Source organism: Onychomys torridus, chromosome 3 (assembly GCF_903995425.1).
Source record: "Onychomys torridus chromosome 3, mOncTor1.1, whole genome shotgun sequence".
Taxonomy (NCBI): domain Eukaryota; kingdom Metazoa; phylum Chordata; class Mammalia; order Rodentia; family Cricetidae; genus Onychomys; species Onychomys torridus.
The window spans coordinates 110,228,720-110,245,705 of record NC_050445.1 but is presented as its reverse complement, the minus strand read 5'-3'; the positions used below and the strand labels follow the sequence as shown (position 1 = coordinate 110,245,705).

General features: G+C 48.8%; 1 protein-coding gene and 1 long non-coding RNA gene across 3 annotated transcripts in view; one reads left to right on the top strand and one right to left on the bottom strand.

The window, feature by feature from the left end:
- The window catches only part of Ruvbl1 (RuvB like AAA ATPase 1), a 36,492-nt gene extending 26,818 nt beyond the window's left edge, over nucleotides 1–9,674 (top strand). Inside the window, exons 9-11 of the mRNA XM_036182149.1 lie at nucleotides 5,571–5,673; nucleotides 8,514–8,605; nucleotides 9,320–9,674. Coding sequence (XP_036038042.1) covers nucleotides 5,571–5,673; nucleotides 8,514–8,605; nucleotides 9,320–9,479 — 355 coding nt within the window. The 3' untranslated portion in view covers nucleotides 9,480–9,674. The remainder of the gene's footprint in view (nucleotides 1–5,570; nucleotides 5,674–8,513; nucleotides 8,606–9,319) is intronic.
- LOC118580434 lies at nucleotides 4,072–12,142 on the bottom strand. Of its 2 annotated transcripts, XR_004944530.1 has the most exons (5): nucleotides 10,979–12,142; nucleotides 10,330–10,703; nucleotides 8,781–8,945; nucleotides 5,771–5,889; nucleotides 4,072–4,952 (listed from the first exon to the last, which is right to left on the bottom strand). It is a non-coding gene; the product is annotated as an uncharacterized LOC118580434 (long non-coding RNA). The 2 variants fall into 2 exon arrangements; XR_004944529.1 differs by having other exon boundaries at nucleotides 10,330–12,142.
- Between the last annotated feature and the right edge of the window lie 4,844 nt (nucleotides 12,143–16,986).

Sequence of the window (16,986 nt, the reverse complement as noted above, 5' to 3'; positions counted from 1 at the left end):
TTTTTCATATAAATGTTCTGTATGACCTGGCCTTTGTGGTTGTTGTCATTCACTCGGCTTTTTCTTGGTTCATCTGTGTTGCTTTTTACAATTTGTAGTAGAACCATATTCCATAGTGTGGAATATTTGATGGCATATGTCACCTGTCCATTCCTCAGCAGGTAGTTCTTTTGGCTGTGATAAGTAATGCTGCTGTGAACATCTGTACACATCTTATATGGACGTAGTTGTGACTTCTTTGGGGTGTGTCCCTAGGAGTATGGGTGCTGGATGAGGTAGTAACTGCTCAGCCTTTCAACAATGATGACTTTTTCCAAGTCACTGCCCTCTTTTCGCCCCACCAGCATTGGGCAGAGTCCCATGTTTCCATTCTTCCAGCGCTCCCCAGTATCTGTCTTTCCAATTAGAGATACTAGTGGGTAGGACGTGCAGCACATTAGTTTGATTTGTGTTTCCTAATAGGTGGTGGGAAGTTGGACATTTTATTTTTATAGTCACTTATAAATCTTTGGAGAAATGCTTAATCGTGTTCTGTGCCTATTTGTTTGTTTTTTTGCAACAAGGTCTCATGTATCCCAAGCTGGCCTCAAACTTACGCTATCCAGCCAAAGGTGACCTTGAACTTTTAATTCTCCCAAGTTCTGAGATTACAGATGTGCCTAGTTTTCATTTAGGTTGTTTGACTTTATTCTTGAACAATAAACATTCTTTATAGCCAGGTACCTTTAATCCCAGCATTCAGGAGGCAGAGGCAGGTGGATCTCTGTGAGTTCAAGGCCAACCTGGTCTACAGAGTGAGTTCCAGGACAGCCAAGGCTGCACAGAGAAACCCTATCTTGAAATAAGTAAAACAAAATCATATTATTGCATACATATTGCATACATCAATAATGTATGAACATTATGTAAATGTATCTGAGTATTTTCTACCTTTCTTTGAGACAGTCTTTGGACATAGGCTTAAAAATTTTTTTAAAGATTTAATTAGATTTACAGTGTTCTACTTGCATGTATGTCTGCAGGCCAGAAGAGGGCACCAGATCTCACCATAGATGGTTGTGAGCCATCATGTGGTCACTGGGAGTTGAACTCAGGACCTCTGGAAGAACAGCCAGTGCTCTTACCCCCTGAGCCGTCTCCCCAGCCAGGTTTTAAATTTGTATTCACTCTAATGTGGGTAGGAGTTGAGCTCAGTCGGGTACTTGCCTTGTGTGTGTGTGCTATGGTTTTCACCCTCCTGCCCCCATAACGAATTCAGTCCACCTTGGAGTCCAGCCTGTCCACCATTGTGCTGTGCTCTCAGTAAGAAGCACTATCTAACCCGAGACTGCAGGCACATGCCCTTGTTTTCTTCCAAGAGTCTGCAGTTCAGCTCTTGGTTCATAAGTCATTTGGGGTTAATTTTTGTGCATAGTCAAAGAAGGGTCAATTCTGCATCACAGATAAAGAGATGTCCAGCTGTCATAGACCTGTTCATTGAAATGACCATCCTTCAAAAAGTATTTATTGTGTATGTGTGTGCGTGGATTTATGTGCACCATGTATGTGTATGCAGGTGCCACAGATGTCAGAGGGTGTTAGATACCCTGGAACAGTTGCAGGTGGTTATGAACCACTTGGTGTGGTGTTGGGAACTGAACTTGGGTCCTCAGGAAGAGCAATAAGCTCTCTTAATTGCACAGCCTCTCCCTAGTCCAAAATGACCATTCTTATCAAGTTGCATTGGCAGCCAAGTCATATGGCTGGCCTTTTAAAAGTGTCTCATTGTATCCACTGGACTGAGGTCAGGAGCATGTCAGGAAGTTGCCTGTTGAATTGCTTAGGTGTTTACTGTTTACTGCATTTTCAGTCATCAGCAAAGCCTTATGTCATCTGTGTCCCTGGCATTATGTATTACAGAGAGCAACAGTGGGCACTGATCCTCAATCAGGGGCTGTTCTTCCTGTGAACATCTGGCAATATTTTGCATGACTCGGTGCTGTGGGTGTCACGCAGCATCCAACAGTGCACAGCACAGCCTCTTGACAGAAAGTATGGGGTCCAGAAGTCAACAGTGGCATGGTATAGAGCCCAGAGTTTCAGGCAGAGGAGTGTTAAAAAGTGAGTGGGCTATTTGCTCAAGTGAAAGCTATGTTTCTAGAGATCCAGTGCATCCTGCAGAGGCATTGTACCCATGCTCAAGGAGCATTGAGTCTGTGGGCTCACAGCCTAGACTGTCTACCTGGGAGCACAATATTAACCGAAATAACATTTATTAAGAAGTTTGTAATAAGATGTGCTCCGCTCTGTTCCTAGTTCAGCGCTGTCCCTGCAGCTGCCACTGAACAGTGTCCTTGTGTTTTTCTTGTCTCAGATGGGCGTCCACAAACAATTTCCCATGAATGGGTTTTCCAGAAGAATCTTTGTGCTTCAGATTCATAGCTTGGATGATTAAAATAGTACTTGGCAGTCCTTAATTGTTGTTGTTGTTGTTTTTAATACTCTTAGGCTCTTAGGGAGAGCCTGCCACCCAACTACCAAATAAATCACACAGAGTCTTATTCTTTCTTATAAATGCCCGGCCTTAGCTTTGGCTTGTTTCTTGCCAGCTTTTCTTAACTTAAATTATCCCATCTACTTTTTGCCTCTGGGCTTTTACTGCTGTGGATAATGCTCATTGTTAATAAAAAACAAACAAACAAAAAAAAACCAAACTGATTGGTCCATAGCAGGGCAAGAAGAGATTGGGCAAGAGACAGCCTGATGCAGAGAGAATGATGGAAGAAAGAAGGGAAGAGTCAGGAGAGTTTGGGGGAGACAGCAAGCTCCCACAGGACAAGCAGGGCATATAGAAAATGAAGTAACAAGCCATGAGTCACGAGGCAAAGCACAAATAAAAATATAGGTTAATTTAAGTGTAAGAGTTAGCTAGTAACAAGCCTGACCTCTCAGCTGAGCATTCATAAATAATATTAAGCCTCCAAGTCAATTATTTGGGAAACGGCTGCCAGGTATTTGGGAACAAGCAGGTGGAACAGAAAACATCCAATTACACTTTTACCTTACTCTATTCCTATATCTCTTTTCCTTCCTTCTTCCTCTGTGGCTCGCTGTGTGGCTAGGTGGCTAGCCCCAGATGTCCTTCTCCTTTTCTTGCTCCTCCCCCAGATTTTCCCTTCTATTTATTCTTTCTGCCTGCCAGCCCTGTTTATCCTTTCTCCTGACTTACTATTGACTGCTCAGCTCTTTGTTAGCCCAATCAGGTGTTTTAGACGGGCACAATAACACATCTTTGCATCATTGAACAGATATTCCACAGCATAAACAAATCTAACACATCTTTAAGTAATTTTCTACAACACTTAATAGCTTCTCAGTGGTCTTTTGGTTTAAGTTTTAGCTTTATGAACTCAACCATAAGAAGCTCAGTAATCACACTCATGTAAGTTCTGTTCTTTTGAGGGCTGCTGGAGGGGCATTTCATTTCTTACATACCTTTTTCCATTCAATTTCTTATGCTTTTATCATGTATGAATCCAAGATGATTGATAATGAGGCTGTGAAATTCTGAATATTTTTGTTCTTGGACTATTTTAACATGGCAGAGTTGAGATTTTTAGATGTTCTGAGAATCCACCCTCCCAAATAAACTTTAAGAAGAATTGATACCATTTTTAAAAGTTACTTTTCTTGAAAAGATGGTAACTATTATAAGTACTGTGGTTTGAATCCTGATAAAACTTCATATTTTACAATTCTCCTTTATTATTTAAAAAAAGTATTGCTGGCCTCAGATTCCTTGTATAGCTGATGGTAACTTGGAGCTCTGGATCCTCCTGAGGCATGGTAGTGTGGTAATACAGGCTTGCACACCACACTCAGTCTTATGTGGTGCTGGGCATAAAAACCTAGGGTGCCATGCTTACTAGGCCAGCAATCGCTGAGCACACGCCAGTCCTAGGGTTCTCATTTATCTGTATCTCACGGTCTCGCCTCCCTCTCTGTGCACCACGTGCATGCAGTGCCTGTGCAGGCCAGAAGAGGGCACTTGATCCCCTGGAACTGCAGTGACAGACAGTTGTGAGCCACCTGTGGGTGCTGGGAACCAAACAACAGGTCCTCTTTAAAAGCAACCAGTGTCCTTAACCACTCAACTGTCCACCATCTTGTTTCCACCAGAACCTTTTCCTCACCCAAAAAGCAGGACCCTTGTAGCCTTTACGCATCCAGTCCCATCTTCCTGTTCAGACTGCAGTAGACCGCAGTAGACGACCGCAGTAGCCTCTGACTTCCTTCTGTGGACGTGGCCACTTAGTTTCCTGGCGTGCAGTCTGTCACCCGTTGTCCTTTGGTGTCTGGCTTGTTTTCCTTAGTAGGTTTCAAGTTTATCCTGTGTGCTGTACATCTTACTTCTATTTACTTTTAAAATAAATATATACTTATATTAAACTACATAGGAAAGATTTCAAAATAGATGTTTGAATGTTTTTTTCTTTCTTGCTCCCATCCCTTTTTCTTCTTCCTTTCTTTTTTGTGTGTCTGTGTGCACATTCTCACACTCCCTTAGCACCTCACACTTGTGGAGGTTCTCTCTGCACCATGTAGGTTCTGGGAACTAAACTCAGACTACTGGGCTTGGTAAGCAAGAACCTTTGCCTGCTGATCTGTGTTGCCAGCCCTAAAATGACATGTTTTGATATTAACAATTAAAGTCGCATGCCTTATTCTTTCTTATTTTAATCATCTGTGGTATCTTTTGCAGTTGTGATAGGCTCAAGATGTTAGGGAGCCTGATGGCCACCTGTGTTAGGGTGGCCTGATGCAAGGCCCACAGCTACTAAGCTCCCATGGCTGCAGCTGGGCTAGCCTGTAGGGCACAAGTGTCTGCCCAGCATGTGTCTGTCCCATCAGGCAGCTGGCACAGGCCTGGCAGGTTGGCAGGCTTCCTCTCCTGGCTGTTGACAAGGGCTTGGCTAAGGGATGAAGAGAGAAACAAAGGATGTAATTGGACAATTCTCAGGAAGAAAAGAGTGAATGTTAGGGAAAACATTTGTGCCTCATTAGTAACCAAGGAAATGCAACTCAATCAAGGTGTTCTCTTTCTCTTCTTTCTAAATCACTAAAGCAGCAAACATTTAGGAATTCAAATGCTTTGCTGGCTATGATGTTGGGGCGACTGGTCACTCATGTGAAGGCTGGCATAGTCATCCATTCCCTAGACCCTTGAGCTACTCAGACATGGTGATAGTTTCAGAGGAAATAATTCATTAATGTGTGCTGTCAAGTAAAAATTAAGCATGGTTATTAAGACTGAAGCAACAGGCAAAACCAGAAAAATGCACATATTGGCAGTATAACTATAAAACACTCATTGAAGGTTTGGCAAATAGTTAGAGTTTTGGGTTTTGTTGTGTTCCATCTTCCCAAATTTTCTATTTCTGGAATGATGAAGCTGTTCCTCTGAGTCATTTGGCCCTGATTCTCGGGGATGCTAGCAACCTACTCTGTCCAGAGAGTGGCTCTACTCATGTGTCTATTGTCCAGGATCTCAGAGTTCCTTGGGTAATGGGAATGATTTTTGGCCCTTGCAGGGGCACTGAGGACATCACCTCTCCACACGGCATCCCACTGGACCTACTGGACCGGGTGATGATCATCAGGACCATGCTGTATACACCACAGGAGATGAAGCAGGTAAGCCCCTGGAGGCCCCACCCTGCACTCCCAGTTCTTACTCCTCTCTCTACCTACCTCTGACCTCTTAGCTAGCCTAGGTCTGGCTTTTACTCACCAGTCTGAGAAAGTCACTGTGTCCTTGTGACTCTGAAAGATGGGTCATTCTGAGTGGACATTCTCGGATGGGTTAGAACCTCTGCTCCCTGTGGGTCTGGTCCATCTACTCTTGATGAGCTTGAGGAAAAGGGGAAAGAAAACATGGACTTAGCTGGGCAGTGCTGGCTCACACCTTTAATCCCAGCACTTGGGAGGCAGAGCCAGGTGGATCTCTGTAAGTTCGAGGCCAGCCTAGTCTACAGAGTGAGATCCAGGATAGGCACCAAAGCTACAGAGAAACCCTGTCTCAAAAAGAAAAAAAAAAAGAAAAGAGAAAAAAGAAAGAAAACATGGACTTAATGACCACTGGATGCCATCAGCCTGCAGAAGGGCAGCTATGATGTAGTTGCCTGATATAGTAATGCACACCTTCCATGCCAACAGGATGAGGCAGGAGGATCACAGTGTTGAGGCGTAGTAAGATCCTGTCTCAGAAGGAAACCACAGCCTGGCAGTGGTGGCGCACACCTTTGATCCCAGCACTTGGGAGGCAGAGGCAGGCAGGCAGGCGAATCTCTCTTGAGTTCAAGGCCAGCCTGGTCTAGAGTTCCAGGACAGTACCTTTCCTAAGTGGGCCTGGGCTGTGTAAGAACCTGGGAGCCACCCAGTAAGCAGCATGCATGCCTCCATGTCTCTGCTTCAGTTCCTGCCTGGCTTCCCAGGACGCTGGACTGTAATCTGTGAGATGTGGTAGACCTTTCCTTCCCCAGTCGCTTTGGTCAGTGTCTTACCTCAAACCAGAACAGCACTTTCTTTCTCTGGGAAATGAGAGAGAGACCTACTTTTGGTTTTGAGGCTTTGTCACTCTGATTCCATTGAGATGGTGACAAAGAAGACTGTCTCCTTGCTTTGCAAAATGATCACATGCATTCTGTGAGATTGTGACAGGACAGGGCACCACCATCCTCAGCTGCTTCATAGTCAGCCTCTAGGATCTTTGACAACAGCTTTGTGATAACTAAGTGGTAGAGCTGGGGCCCCCTCCGGAGCAGCTCACCTTGGAGCTCCAGGTGAAGCTCCTCTGGAGTGCTCTGCCTCCTCTCATACTGGGGCTGTGACTGACAGGCCTGCTCAGGTCAGTCTCCAGGCTCTCTCCGTGGCTACCTGTCTGGTTCTCACTTTGGCCTTGGTGGCTTCAGGGATCCCCTCAGCCTTTTGCTGGAGTTAAGGCAGGCTTTACACAGATAAGCTCAACTTAATGGGTGCAGGGTGCCACTGGTGCTGACACCTCACAAACGTCCCTGCAGGTTATTAAATGATTAAAGATCTCATCTATGAGCTGCCTGTTTCCAAGCAGCTGAGGTAGGAGCACCCACAATTGCTCCGGCCTGTTCTAGAGACAGTGAGAGCAGATATCCCTGGCATTATGGAAGGAAACCAAGCCACAGATCCAGCCAGCAAAGAGGTCATGCTAGGTTGCCCCCCTTCCCCCGCCAGCCTCTGCCCTTCAGTTTGTATCTGTAGAGTTGGCAGACCTGGGGATGGGACCTAGGACCCTATGCATGCTGAGAACATGCCCTGTCGCTGATGTACATATACCCCAGTCCCTCTTGTCATTCCAGAAGACTCCTGAGCAGCCATTTTTGCTGTTGGCCCAAGGTCACGAGTCCTTGAGTCATGTGGCTGGCTGCTGGAGCAGAGTAGGGGACATCCTTCCTAGCTTTCTTTCCATAGCTCTTGAACTCATCTGGTGACTGCCCTGGGCTCCTCTGCTATTGGACCTGATAGCTCACATCCTAACTCCTGAAGAGCACAGCAGATGTGTTTGTGGCCTCTAGTGTTTGGGACGTGTTTGAACTAGTCAGGAGGTTTCCCCCAGTTCTGCTCTACGGCCTTTGCTGGATAAAGGCCACACTAGCAGGGGTGCCCTGTGAAGTGGCCACCTCTTAAGAATGAATGCTGGCCTGCTGACCTTAGTTCCAGGCTGCTCACGGTGACAGTGATGACCCCAGCAGTCCTGGGTTGTCAGGCTCCAGCTTCCACACTCCTTCTCTCTCTCTAGAGCCTAGTGCTAGGATTCAGTGTCTTCCAGTGCCTGGGCCTCTAGGCTGGCTGTTTTTACGACTTTAATTTAAACAACAGCTTCTTGATATCTTGTTTACGAAGCTGCCAGAGTGAAAAATTCCTGTATTATATGAGGCTCGAAGTCCTCGAGTTATCTCGGCCCCGCAACACACAACATCATTATCCCTCTGGCCCTTATCATTCAGTGCTGCTGCGCCCGTGGGACCCCGTGCCACTGAAGCAGCAGCAGCAGCAGCATCTCACCGGCTGCGGCTGCCCCTCCAGCCTCACCAGGATACTCAGTGCAACAAGCCTCAGGCTCTTGATAGATCAGATATTTCAGTGATGTTAGGAGGCTGGTAAATCTCTTCAAGTAACTTTTTTGATTTATTTAACCATAGTATTTATCAAGCAAATAAAAAATGTCTTCTCTTACTTGAGTGCTCATAGATGATAGTGCCCAAGCTGGCAGAAGAAGTTGGAGCCTTGAGGGCAAAGCTAGGAGTGGTCCTAGTTCTCTGTAACCAGGGAGAGGGCCAGAGGAAGCTGTGAGCTACATTGGACATGGGGGTACCCCTGGCTGGGACATCATTCAGGTGGGCTGTGGTTAGGGCATGTTATCCCCAGAGTGATGCAGGCCAGCAGCAGGACAGGCACTGAACACAATTGAGACACTTAACCATGTTTTTTCTCCAAAGATCATTAAGATCCGAGCCCAGACAGAAGGCATCAACATCAGCGAGGAGGCGCTTAACCACCTGGGAGAGATTGGCACTAAGACCACACTGAGGTACGGTACACCAGGTAGCAGCCTGCTGGAACCCTTCTGCTGTGCCAAGGGCCTTCTCCAGGCGTGAGTTCAGAATGCCAAGGATCTAGAAATGAGTTTTAGAACTCAGTCTCCACAAGAGCTCACACCATTCTCTTGATTTCCCAGTAGAGCAGGACCTGCCCCATCTCCTTACCCTGGGTGTATTCCAGGTATCTGGTGGCAGCAGCCCGGGGGTCAGTGCATGTGCTGTGTTCTCAGGCTGCTCTGTCAGGGCTCAGAGGTGGTGACTGGAGAAGACAGGAGGGAGTTCTTCAGACGCGGAGCCCGCCTGTGACCCTTGAGTATGTTGCTCTTGTTCCTGAAGTACAGGAAGACATTGTCAGCTGTTTGAACGTTCAGTCATTGAGTTTTCATGACATGGGCCAGCATGAGCTTTAGGTGCTGGTTGATCTAAGTTGGCACTGTCGGCCCTGCCAGGGTGTGTGTGCATCATAGGGTTAGTCTGTCAGCAGAAATGGAGTAACCTCCTTTGCAGCTTCGAGAAGAGCACTGTGTCCCCTGCCTCCTGGTGTCCTGTCTCAGTTGTGATGGGCAGTGGAGGTTCCCTTTGCTGTCCTCACCCTGGGCTCACTGCAGCTGGACTGCTGCAGCAATGCAGCAGTGCCCTTGCTGCCTGCTGATTTGGGGCTCCCTTCAGTGGCCCCATCTTGACCACTGTGCTGTCTGCTGTAGGTATTCGGTGCAGCTGCTGACGCCAGCCAACCTGCTGGCAAAGATCAACGGGAAGGACAGCATTGAGAAAGAGCACGTGGAAGAGATCAGTGAGCTCTTCTATGATGCCAAGTCCTCTGCCAAGATTCTGGCTGACCAGCAGGACAAGTACATGAAGTAACATTGGGTTTGGAGGTGCACCCAGAGGACAGACCCCACACCGTGGACTGAGCTGGAGTCAGGCATGCTTTGCAGTGTTGCTGGCTCTGTGTGGAAACATTCTTTCTGAGTTAGGAAACCTCCGTGGCTGCTTGGGAGGAACCCCTTTCCACTTGGCTTGTTTTCTAATAAAACTGAATAGGTTATTTTGATGATACCTCTTGTTTTATGTTTGTACTTACCGTGTGTCTGTGTGTGTGTGTGTGTGTGTGTGTGTGTGTGTGTGTGTGTGTGTATGTTGGGGGGGGGGGTGATTGACAGGTGCCTGTGGGGGCCAAAAGACGGCATCAGAGCCCCTGGAGCTGGAGTTACTATGGGAGGTTCTAAGTTCTATCCCCAGCACAAAACAAGGTTATTTATGCTTGGCACATCCACAGGAATTACAGAACAAATTTAGATTTATAGTTCCTGCGGCGTTAGTTCAGGGAGTTGCCGGGACACAGCCTTCTGCGCAGGGCAGCATATTTGTCAGTGAGTGTTGAGGGCACTGCTGGGATGTCACACCTCATCTTCCTCTCAGACATCTCTGTGTTTTGATGACAGTGACAGGGGTGACTGTTGGGCATTCAGAGCCACACAAGTCTGCTGCCCTTTTTGGCAGGTACTTTCAGTAGGACACTTATACTGTGACCCCTCAGCTCCTGGCCAAGGCTGCCATGTCTGGGACCTTGTTCTTGCTTCCTGTTCTCTGCTGGGCTCTTTTGAGTGAAGTCGCTCTGTGCTGACCACGCTTTAGAACAGCTATGCCTCTTCCAGGCTGTAGGGTACCATGCTTTGGGAGTACCATGCATGAGGACCATCTCACTGCTTACCTGCTTAGTAACCATCAGTGTAGACTCATGGGAGGTAGTCTGCACACTGGGTACGATGTGTCTTGACATAGTCTTGCAATGTAAACCAGGCTGGTTTTGAGTTTGAGGCAATCCTCCTGCCTCTGCTTTCTGAGTACTGAAATGTAAGTGTCACCATTCTCGATGTGACATCATCTTGTCCTCATGAGGCCAAATTGCCTGCCCAGCCAGCAGGAGGTAGAAGTTAGATTTGAGTTCAGCTTTGCTAGAGCCTGCGCTGGGAACTGTATGTCTGGACTTCCATACCCAGCAGTAGTTGAGGAGCTGACCTTGAGCAGGTGGGGCTGCAGGGTAGACTGAGGCAGGTGACGGCTGAGTTGAAACCTTCACAGCACCTGATCAGGATAGAAACACTGGCAGTAGTGGTGGGTTCGGGGTTATTCTTGTACAGCCCTCGGCACCTGCTCCCCAGAGCTTTCAGTGAGGACTTGTTTTTCCTGGTCATAGCCCCTGGGTCCTGCTACTTTTCCCTCATCTGGGCTGTGACAGTGCCTGGGGGGGGGGGGGCATTCTCTGATAGGGAGATGGTCTGGCTAGGTGGCAAGGTTTGGTTATTTTAATTTTCCTCTCTTTTCTCCAGCAAGGCCTGTGATTATTACATTAATCTTACAGGCGAAGTTTTTATGGCCCATCCCTCGCAGACCGTGAGAAGTTTCTCCATCCATTCCCAGGCGGGCAGCAGACCCTGGTGGGGAGAAAGTATTTGTTACATCTTATCAGGCTGACACACAATCTAACAACAATTACAGCAGCCCCATTTTTCCCACTAGTTCAGCTCCAGCTTGAAAAATTGTTGTAATATTAAAGTCGGGCAGGATGGGGGCTGGTCACAGGAGGTGGCCACTACCCCAGCTCTGGACCAGGCTCTTGGAAGCCGCCCCTTGAGCTGCTTGGTGGCAGAGTAGAAGCTTCTGCCCCTCATTCCAATTGCAGTGCAGGTTCCCAAGTGGCCTCCAGGCGAATCCTTGTCCTCAGCTTTGCAGACACCTCACCTCTTCAGGTTGCCTTCAACCCTAGGTTGATTCAGAGAATATCTGGGTTTTAAGAAAGAACAGAACTTGCTTTCTCACACCAAAAAGTGATGGGTCAACAAGCCTTAGCTAAGAAAATGGAGTTGCAGGCAGAGGGTGGGAGTTACACCCTGCAGACTTCTACCTCTCTGACCCTGAGTCAGCCCTGGTTGAACAGCTGGCCGCGTCTGAAAAGGCCCTGCCAAGCCGGTGTGAGACTCTGAGGCCACAGGCACTATGTGACCAGGGTTCAGAGAAGAACGCCTAGTTCTTGGCTCTTGTTGCTAGCGGAGGTCACAGTTTGAAACAGGCGCAAGCTTAGGTCCAGCCCTCTGTGTTTGGGTGTATTCCTGGTTGTTCCCTGGTTTCCAGAAATGGCCCCGCCAGCTTCTAGAAAGGAGCTACGGTATGGCCTAGTCTCAGCCTGCCAGACAAGTCAGCTCTCCTTTGGGACCCTGAGAGATACACACTGTTCTCCCATCCCAGGTTGCAAGTGACCTGGGGATGATGCGGATGACCTGCGGCAGGGCCCGGCAGTGGGAAATGCGGGCTGGCAGGGCTGGCAGGCGCCCGCTGGCCCTGTCGCCCTCCCCGTCAGTCTGCGCCGCACGGTGATTAATGGCCGGGCGAGGCGCGCGTGCGGCCGTCAGCGCGATGGATGTGGCTGTCAGGCCGAGCGTCCGCGCTGACCCCCGGCCCCAGCCCGCGCGATCAATGGGCGGCGCGCGGCGGGCGAAGGCTGGGCCGGCGCGATAAGATGGGCCGATGCGCGCCCGCCGATTGCCCGCTCCGTCACCCGCCGTCACCGGCGCCGTCACGCCGCCCGCGCGCGGGTCGGCGCCGTCAGCACGCGTGATTAATGGGGACGCGGGCGGGAGGTGCAGCCCAAAGCCTTGCAAAGACTCGCGGACCCTGAGTAGCGCGGCCCGAAGCGCCCCCGTGTGGCCACACACGCAGCCTCCGCTTAGAGAAAGCCTGTGGGAGAGCTTAGGTGCGGGTCCAGGAGCACATAAAAGGAGACATCCATCCATCCATCCATCCATCCATCCATCCATCCATCCATCCATCCATCATCTATTTCTATCATCGATCATCTATCTATCTACCTACCTACCTACCTATCTACCTATCTATCTACCTACCTATCTATCTATCTATCTATCATCTATATCATATCCATTCATCCATCTATCATCCATCCATCTATCTAAGGCAGGGTTTCACTATCCAGCGGACTTGGCTGACCTGGAACTCTCCATGTAGAGCAGATGGCCTCAAACTCAGAGAGATCCTTCTGCCTCTGGAGTGCTGGGATAGAAGTGTGCTCTACCCCCACCCTGATATGTTTTTTGAACGGATAATTCTGTGATAATTCTGAATTGGTGCAGAATTTGAATGTATCAAAGGGGTATGCGATGATGGTGTCCCACCTCTTGTTGCCTCTGTGCAAGCCACTTCAACACTCACAGCCTATTTCCTGATGAGCTAGAGATGGAAGAGATTAGGGTAGGAAGGTGCTGTCCACCCCAGGTCCAGCCTCTTTTGCACTTTACAGTGGCAGACCTTGTTCCCTCATCCCAAGTGATGGAAGAATTCCTATCCTTGCCTAGAGTTCCAGATCTGCTTGTATTCTCTTTTAAACTTCCATACAGTAAAACCCCAAAGCCATAGGTGGGCCATTGTGAGCTCTGACAAAGGAAATCTACCTAACCCCTATGAAGGAGGTTGGTTATTCACTAACAAATTCCATAACCTCTCCCGCCCTGCACCCACACAAAGGCAAACCAGCATTTGGCTGTTGCTGAAATCCCTTCCCTTGTGGAGAATAAACGATGTCTACCCACTTTCTCCTAGGGTCCCATTGACAAACTAAACTCCACCCAAGACCATGAATTTATTGGTCTTACAGAGCGGAGGGTGGGGTCACGGGCAGGGGTGTAGGTAACCTTAAAGCAGCCACACTGGAAATGTGCACCAACAGAGACGGTAACTCCTCTCATGATGTGATGGATGGAGCCCCCTTCTCTCTTTCCCACCTATGTCCTCTAGCACCTCTCAGAGCTCCTGAGGCCCACGTTGGTAGAATTAGGGCAAGATGACATACAACTTGTTGGGAGGGGTGGCTGAGTACTCAGGTGAGGGTCTCATGAGCTTCTTGGCCCCTTGGAAAAGGGAAGGTCAACAATCAGCAAGCCTATTTGTGATGACCTTTATCCAGCAGGTCCAGCCAAACTCCTTAAGATGGAGGCAGTTTTTCTTAGAGGAGTCTTGTACAACAGTTGTGTGGTGGTTTGAAAGAAAATGGCCCCCAAAGGGAGTGGCACTAATGGGAAGTGTGGCCTTGTTGGAGTAGGTGCAGTCTGGTTAGAGGAAGGGCTTTGAGATCTCATATATGCTCAAGCAACCCCCTAGTGAGCAAGACCACTGCCTGTTGCCTGCCTACCAAGATGTAGAATCCTCCAGCACCATGTCTGCCTGCACACTGTCATACTCCTAGCCGCCATGCTCCCCCACCATGATGATCATGGACCGAACCTCTGAAACTGTAAGCCACCATCTCAACTAAATGTTTTCCTTTGTAAGAGTTGCCATGGTCATGGTGTCTCTTCTCAGCAATAGAATAAGACAAGCTAAGACAAGCTGTTTCTGGCCCACATGAGTGCTATGGTTGAAAGGGTTACTCCTTTTTGAGTTGGCTCTTTTCTTTTTCTTTTTTTTTTTTGGTTTTTCAAGACAGGGTTTCTCTGTGTAGTTTTGCGCCTTTCCTGGAACTCACTTGGTAGACTAGGCTGGCCTTGAACTCACAGAGATCCGCCTAGCTCTGCCTCCCGAGTGCTGGGATTAAAGGTGTGCACCACCACTGCCCGGCGAGTTGGCTCTTTTCATTCAGAGCAGTATATGGCTATCACACCATCTACTTATCAGGTGACTGCTCATTTCCCATTGTCTTAGTTAAGGTTTTTCTTGCTGTGAAGACACCATGACCACAGCAACTCTTATAAAGAAAACATTTAATTGGGGTAGCTTGCTTACAGTTTCAGAGATTCAATCCATCATTGTCATGGTGGGGAACATGGAGGCGTGTAGGAAAATAGTACTGGAGCTGAAAGAGCTACATCTGTTTTGTTTGTTTGTTTGTTTTTTTAAAGGTTTATTTATTACATATACAACTTTCTGTCTGCATGTATACCTGCAGGCCAGAAGAGGGCACCAGATCTCATTACAGATGGTTGTGAGCCACCATGTGGTTGTTGGGAATTGAACTCAAGACCTCTGGAGGAGCAGCCAGTGCTCTTAACCTCTGAGCATCTCTCCAGCCCGAGAGAGCTACGTCTTGACCAGAAGACAGCAGAAAGTCAACAGTCACACTGAGGGAAGCTTGAGCAAAAGAAACCTCAAAGCCTGGCCCCATGGTGACATACTTCCTTCAACAAGGACACACCTCCTAATAGTACCATTCCCTTTGGGAGGCATTTTCTTTCAAACCACTACACCCATGCATATAAGAATTGGGGGGTGGGAGGCATGGCGAGATGGCTCAGTAGTTAAGAGCACTAGCTGCTCTTCCAGATGATTCAAGTTCAATTCCCAGCACTCACATGACAGCTCACAGCAGTCTGTAACTCTCTTTCAAGGGGATCTGATTCCCCCATATAGACATACTTGTAGGCAAAACATCTGCTGTATATAAAATAAATAATTAAAAAAATAATTGGGTAGAGGTCGTGTCGTTTAGTTCTGAAGGGATTGCCAGACTTTCCTAGGTACATTCTGTTATGCCCTTCTTGCCCACTGCCCCCTCGTGTGTGTGTGTGTGTGTGTGTGTGTGTGTGTGTGAGGGGATAAAGGGAGGATCTTACTGTGTAGTGGACCTGGTCCACTGTGTAGTGACCTGGAACTCAGTAAGAACCATCTGCCTCTACTTCTGGGGCAATGGGATTAAAGGTGTGTATCACGACACTGGCTCCTTGCCTGCTCTAACCATGGGCAGTAATAGACACAACTCTTGCTTTTTGTTTTTCCTCCATGGTGTATTTTAGGGATTTTTCTGATCTAGTGTACACAGACTGTCCTCTGGTTCCTTTATGGAGGAAAAAGCTGTCACCCCACCCACAGACATACCACTGTGGAGATAGTAGCCAAGGCTGGCCTCAAACTCATGATCCTCAGCCTTGTGAACACTGGGGTTACAGGTGTCATCAGGCTTGGTCCAGCCCCTCTGATGGACTATGGATGTTTTTAAGTCTTACTGAGGCGGGCTTTGAAGGATGGACAGGAGGCTGTCAGGCAGGCGGGGAACACAGGGTGCCAGGCTTGGTAGACACTGTAGAAATGTTCTTGTTGGGGTGTGAGCTTACAGGGTAGACTCAGCTTCCATTCCGTTTCCTCCACAAGGCTATTTGCTGGTACAATGCAATACCAGAAGAATTGACCTCAGGTTTCAGCCACAATGAGGCGGCACAGCCGGCAATGGCGCTCCTGCAGCAGTCGAGACCAGAGCCTGGTGAACGCTGAGGTCCAGGCCTGATTTTTGCTACCACTAAGAAGCATGCTCTCCCCCAGGGCCTGAGCCACCCTACAGAACAGAGAAGAGACTCTGCGTCTTCCCTGGACTCTCCTGAGACTGCCACCCAATCCAGCCAGCGCAGGCAGGGCTGCGGGAGGCATCAGGAAGAAGAGCGAGTGTAGGAACAGGACTCGAGGGAGCACGAGGAACCCTGGTGCAGCAAAAGGGTGTATTCTCACCCAGTCCACTTTGGTAGGGAAGTCAGGCAGCAGGGGTCTGAAGCAGTTGGTCACACTGCATCACTGTCAGATGACTGCTGGATCAGCTAGCTTTCTCCTTCTATCAGTCCAGAACCCAGCCAATGAATGAGGCCCTTGTTTAGGGTGGGTATTCCTGCCCCAACCTAATGAAGAAAATCCCTCACAGGTACAAAGGTGAACCTCATCTAAATAATCTTCGGCATGAATCCCCACAGGTCCTTTCCCTGGTGACTCTAGGGCCTGTCAAACTGGTAGACCTGGACCCTTGTCTACGTCGTCTCAGCTAGGTCCCAGCAGAGGTGGCTGGAGGACACCAGCAGCCAAGCAGCAGGAAGGGAGCCTCGGACAGAGGCCAAGCCTGGCATGTCAAGCCAAACTGCTGCTGTCATCAGGGCTCTGTTGACTCCCACAGACAGGCTGGCTCTGGCAGATGTAGCCTCATGTGCCCAGGCAGCAAGGAGGCTCAGTCCCCCCCTAGAGTGGGAGGTTTTATAGAAGGCAACAGTTAGCAGCTGCGCAGAGCCCAGCACCTCCAACCATGCTCCAGTCTTAGGCTTCTGCAGGTCTGTGACTGGTGGGCAGGAGAGTGAGAGTTCGGGGCAGAGCTGGCTGCCCACCATGTCTGAGCAGTCTCAAGCAGTGATGCTGAGGCCAGGCTTGGACAGTCAGGCTAACCCTAACCCGTCCACCAAGCAGTCCTAGGGGAGAGCCTGCCTGGCTCAACATAGCAGAGAAATGTCCCAAAGCTGTACAGAGCAGCATGTGCAGGGAGCCTGCTGATACACCCTCCCAGTCCTGCCTGAGAACTGCTGTCACCTGTCCCAAGGGTAACTAGGGAAGC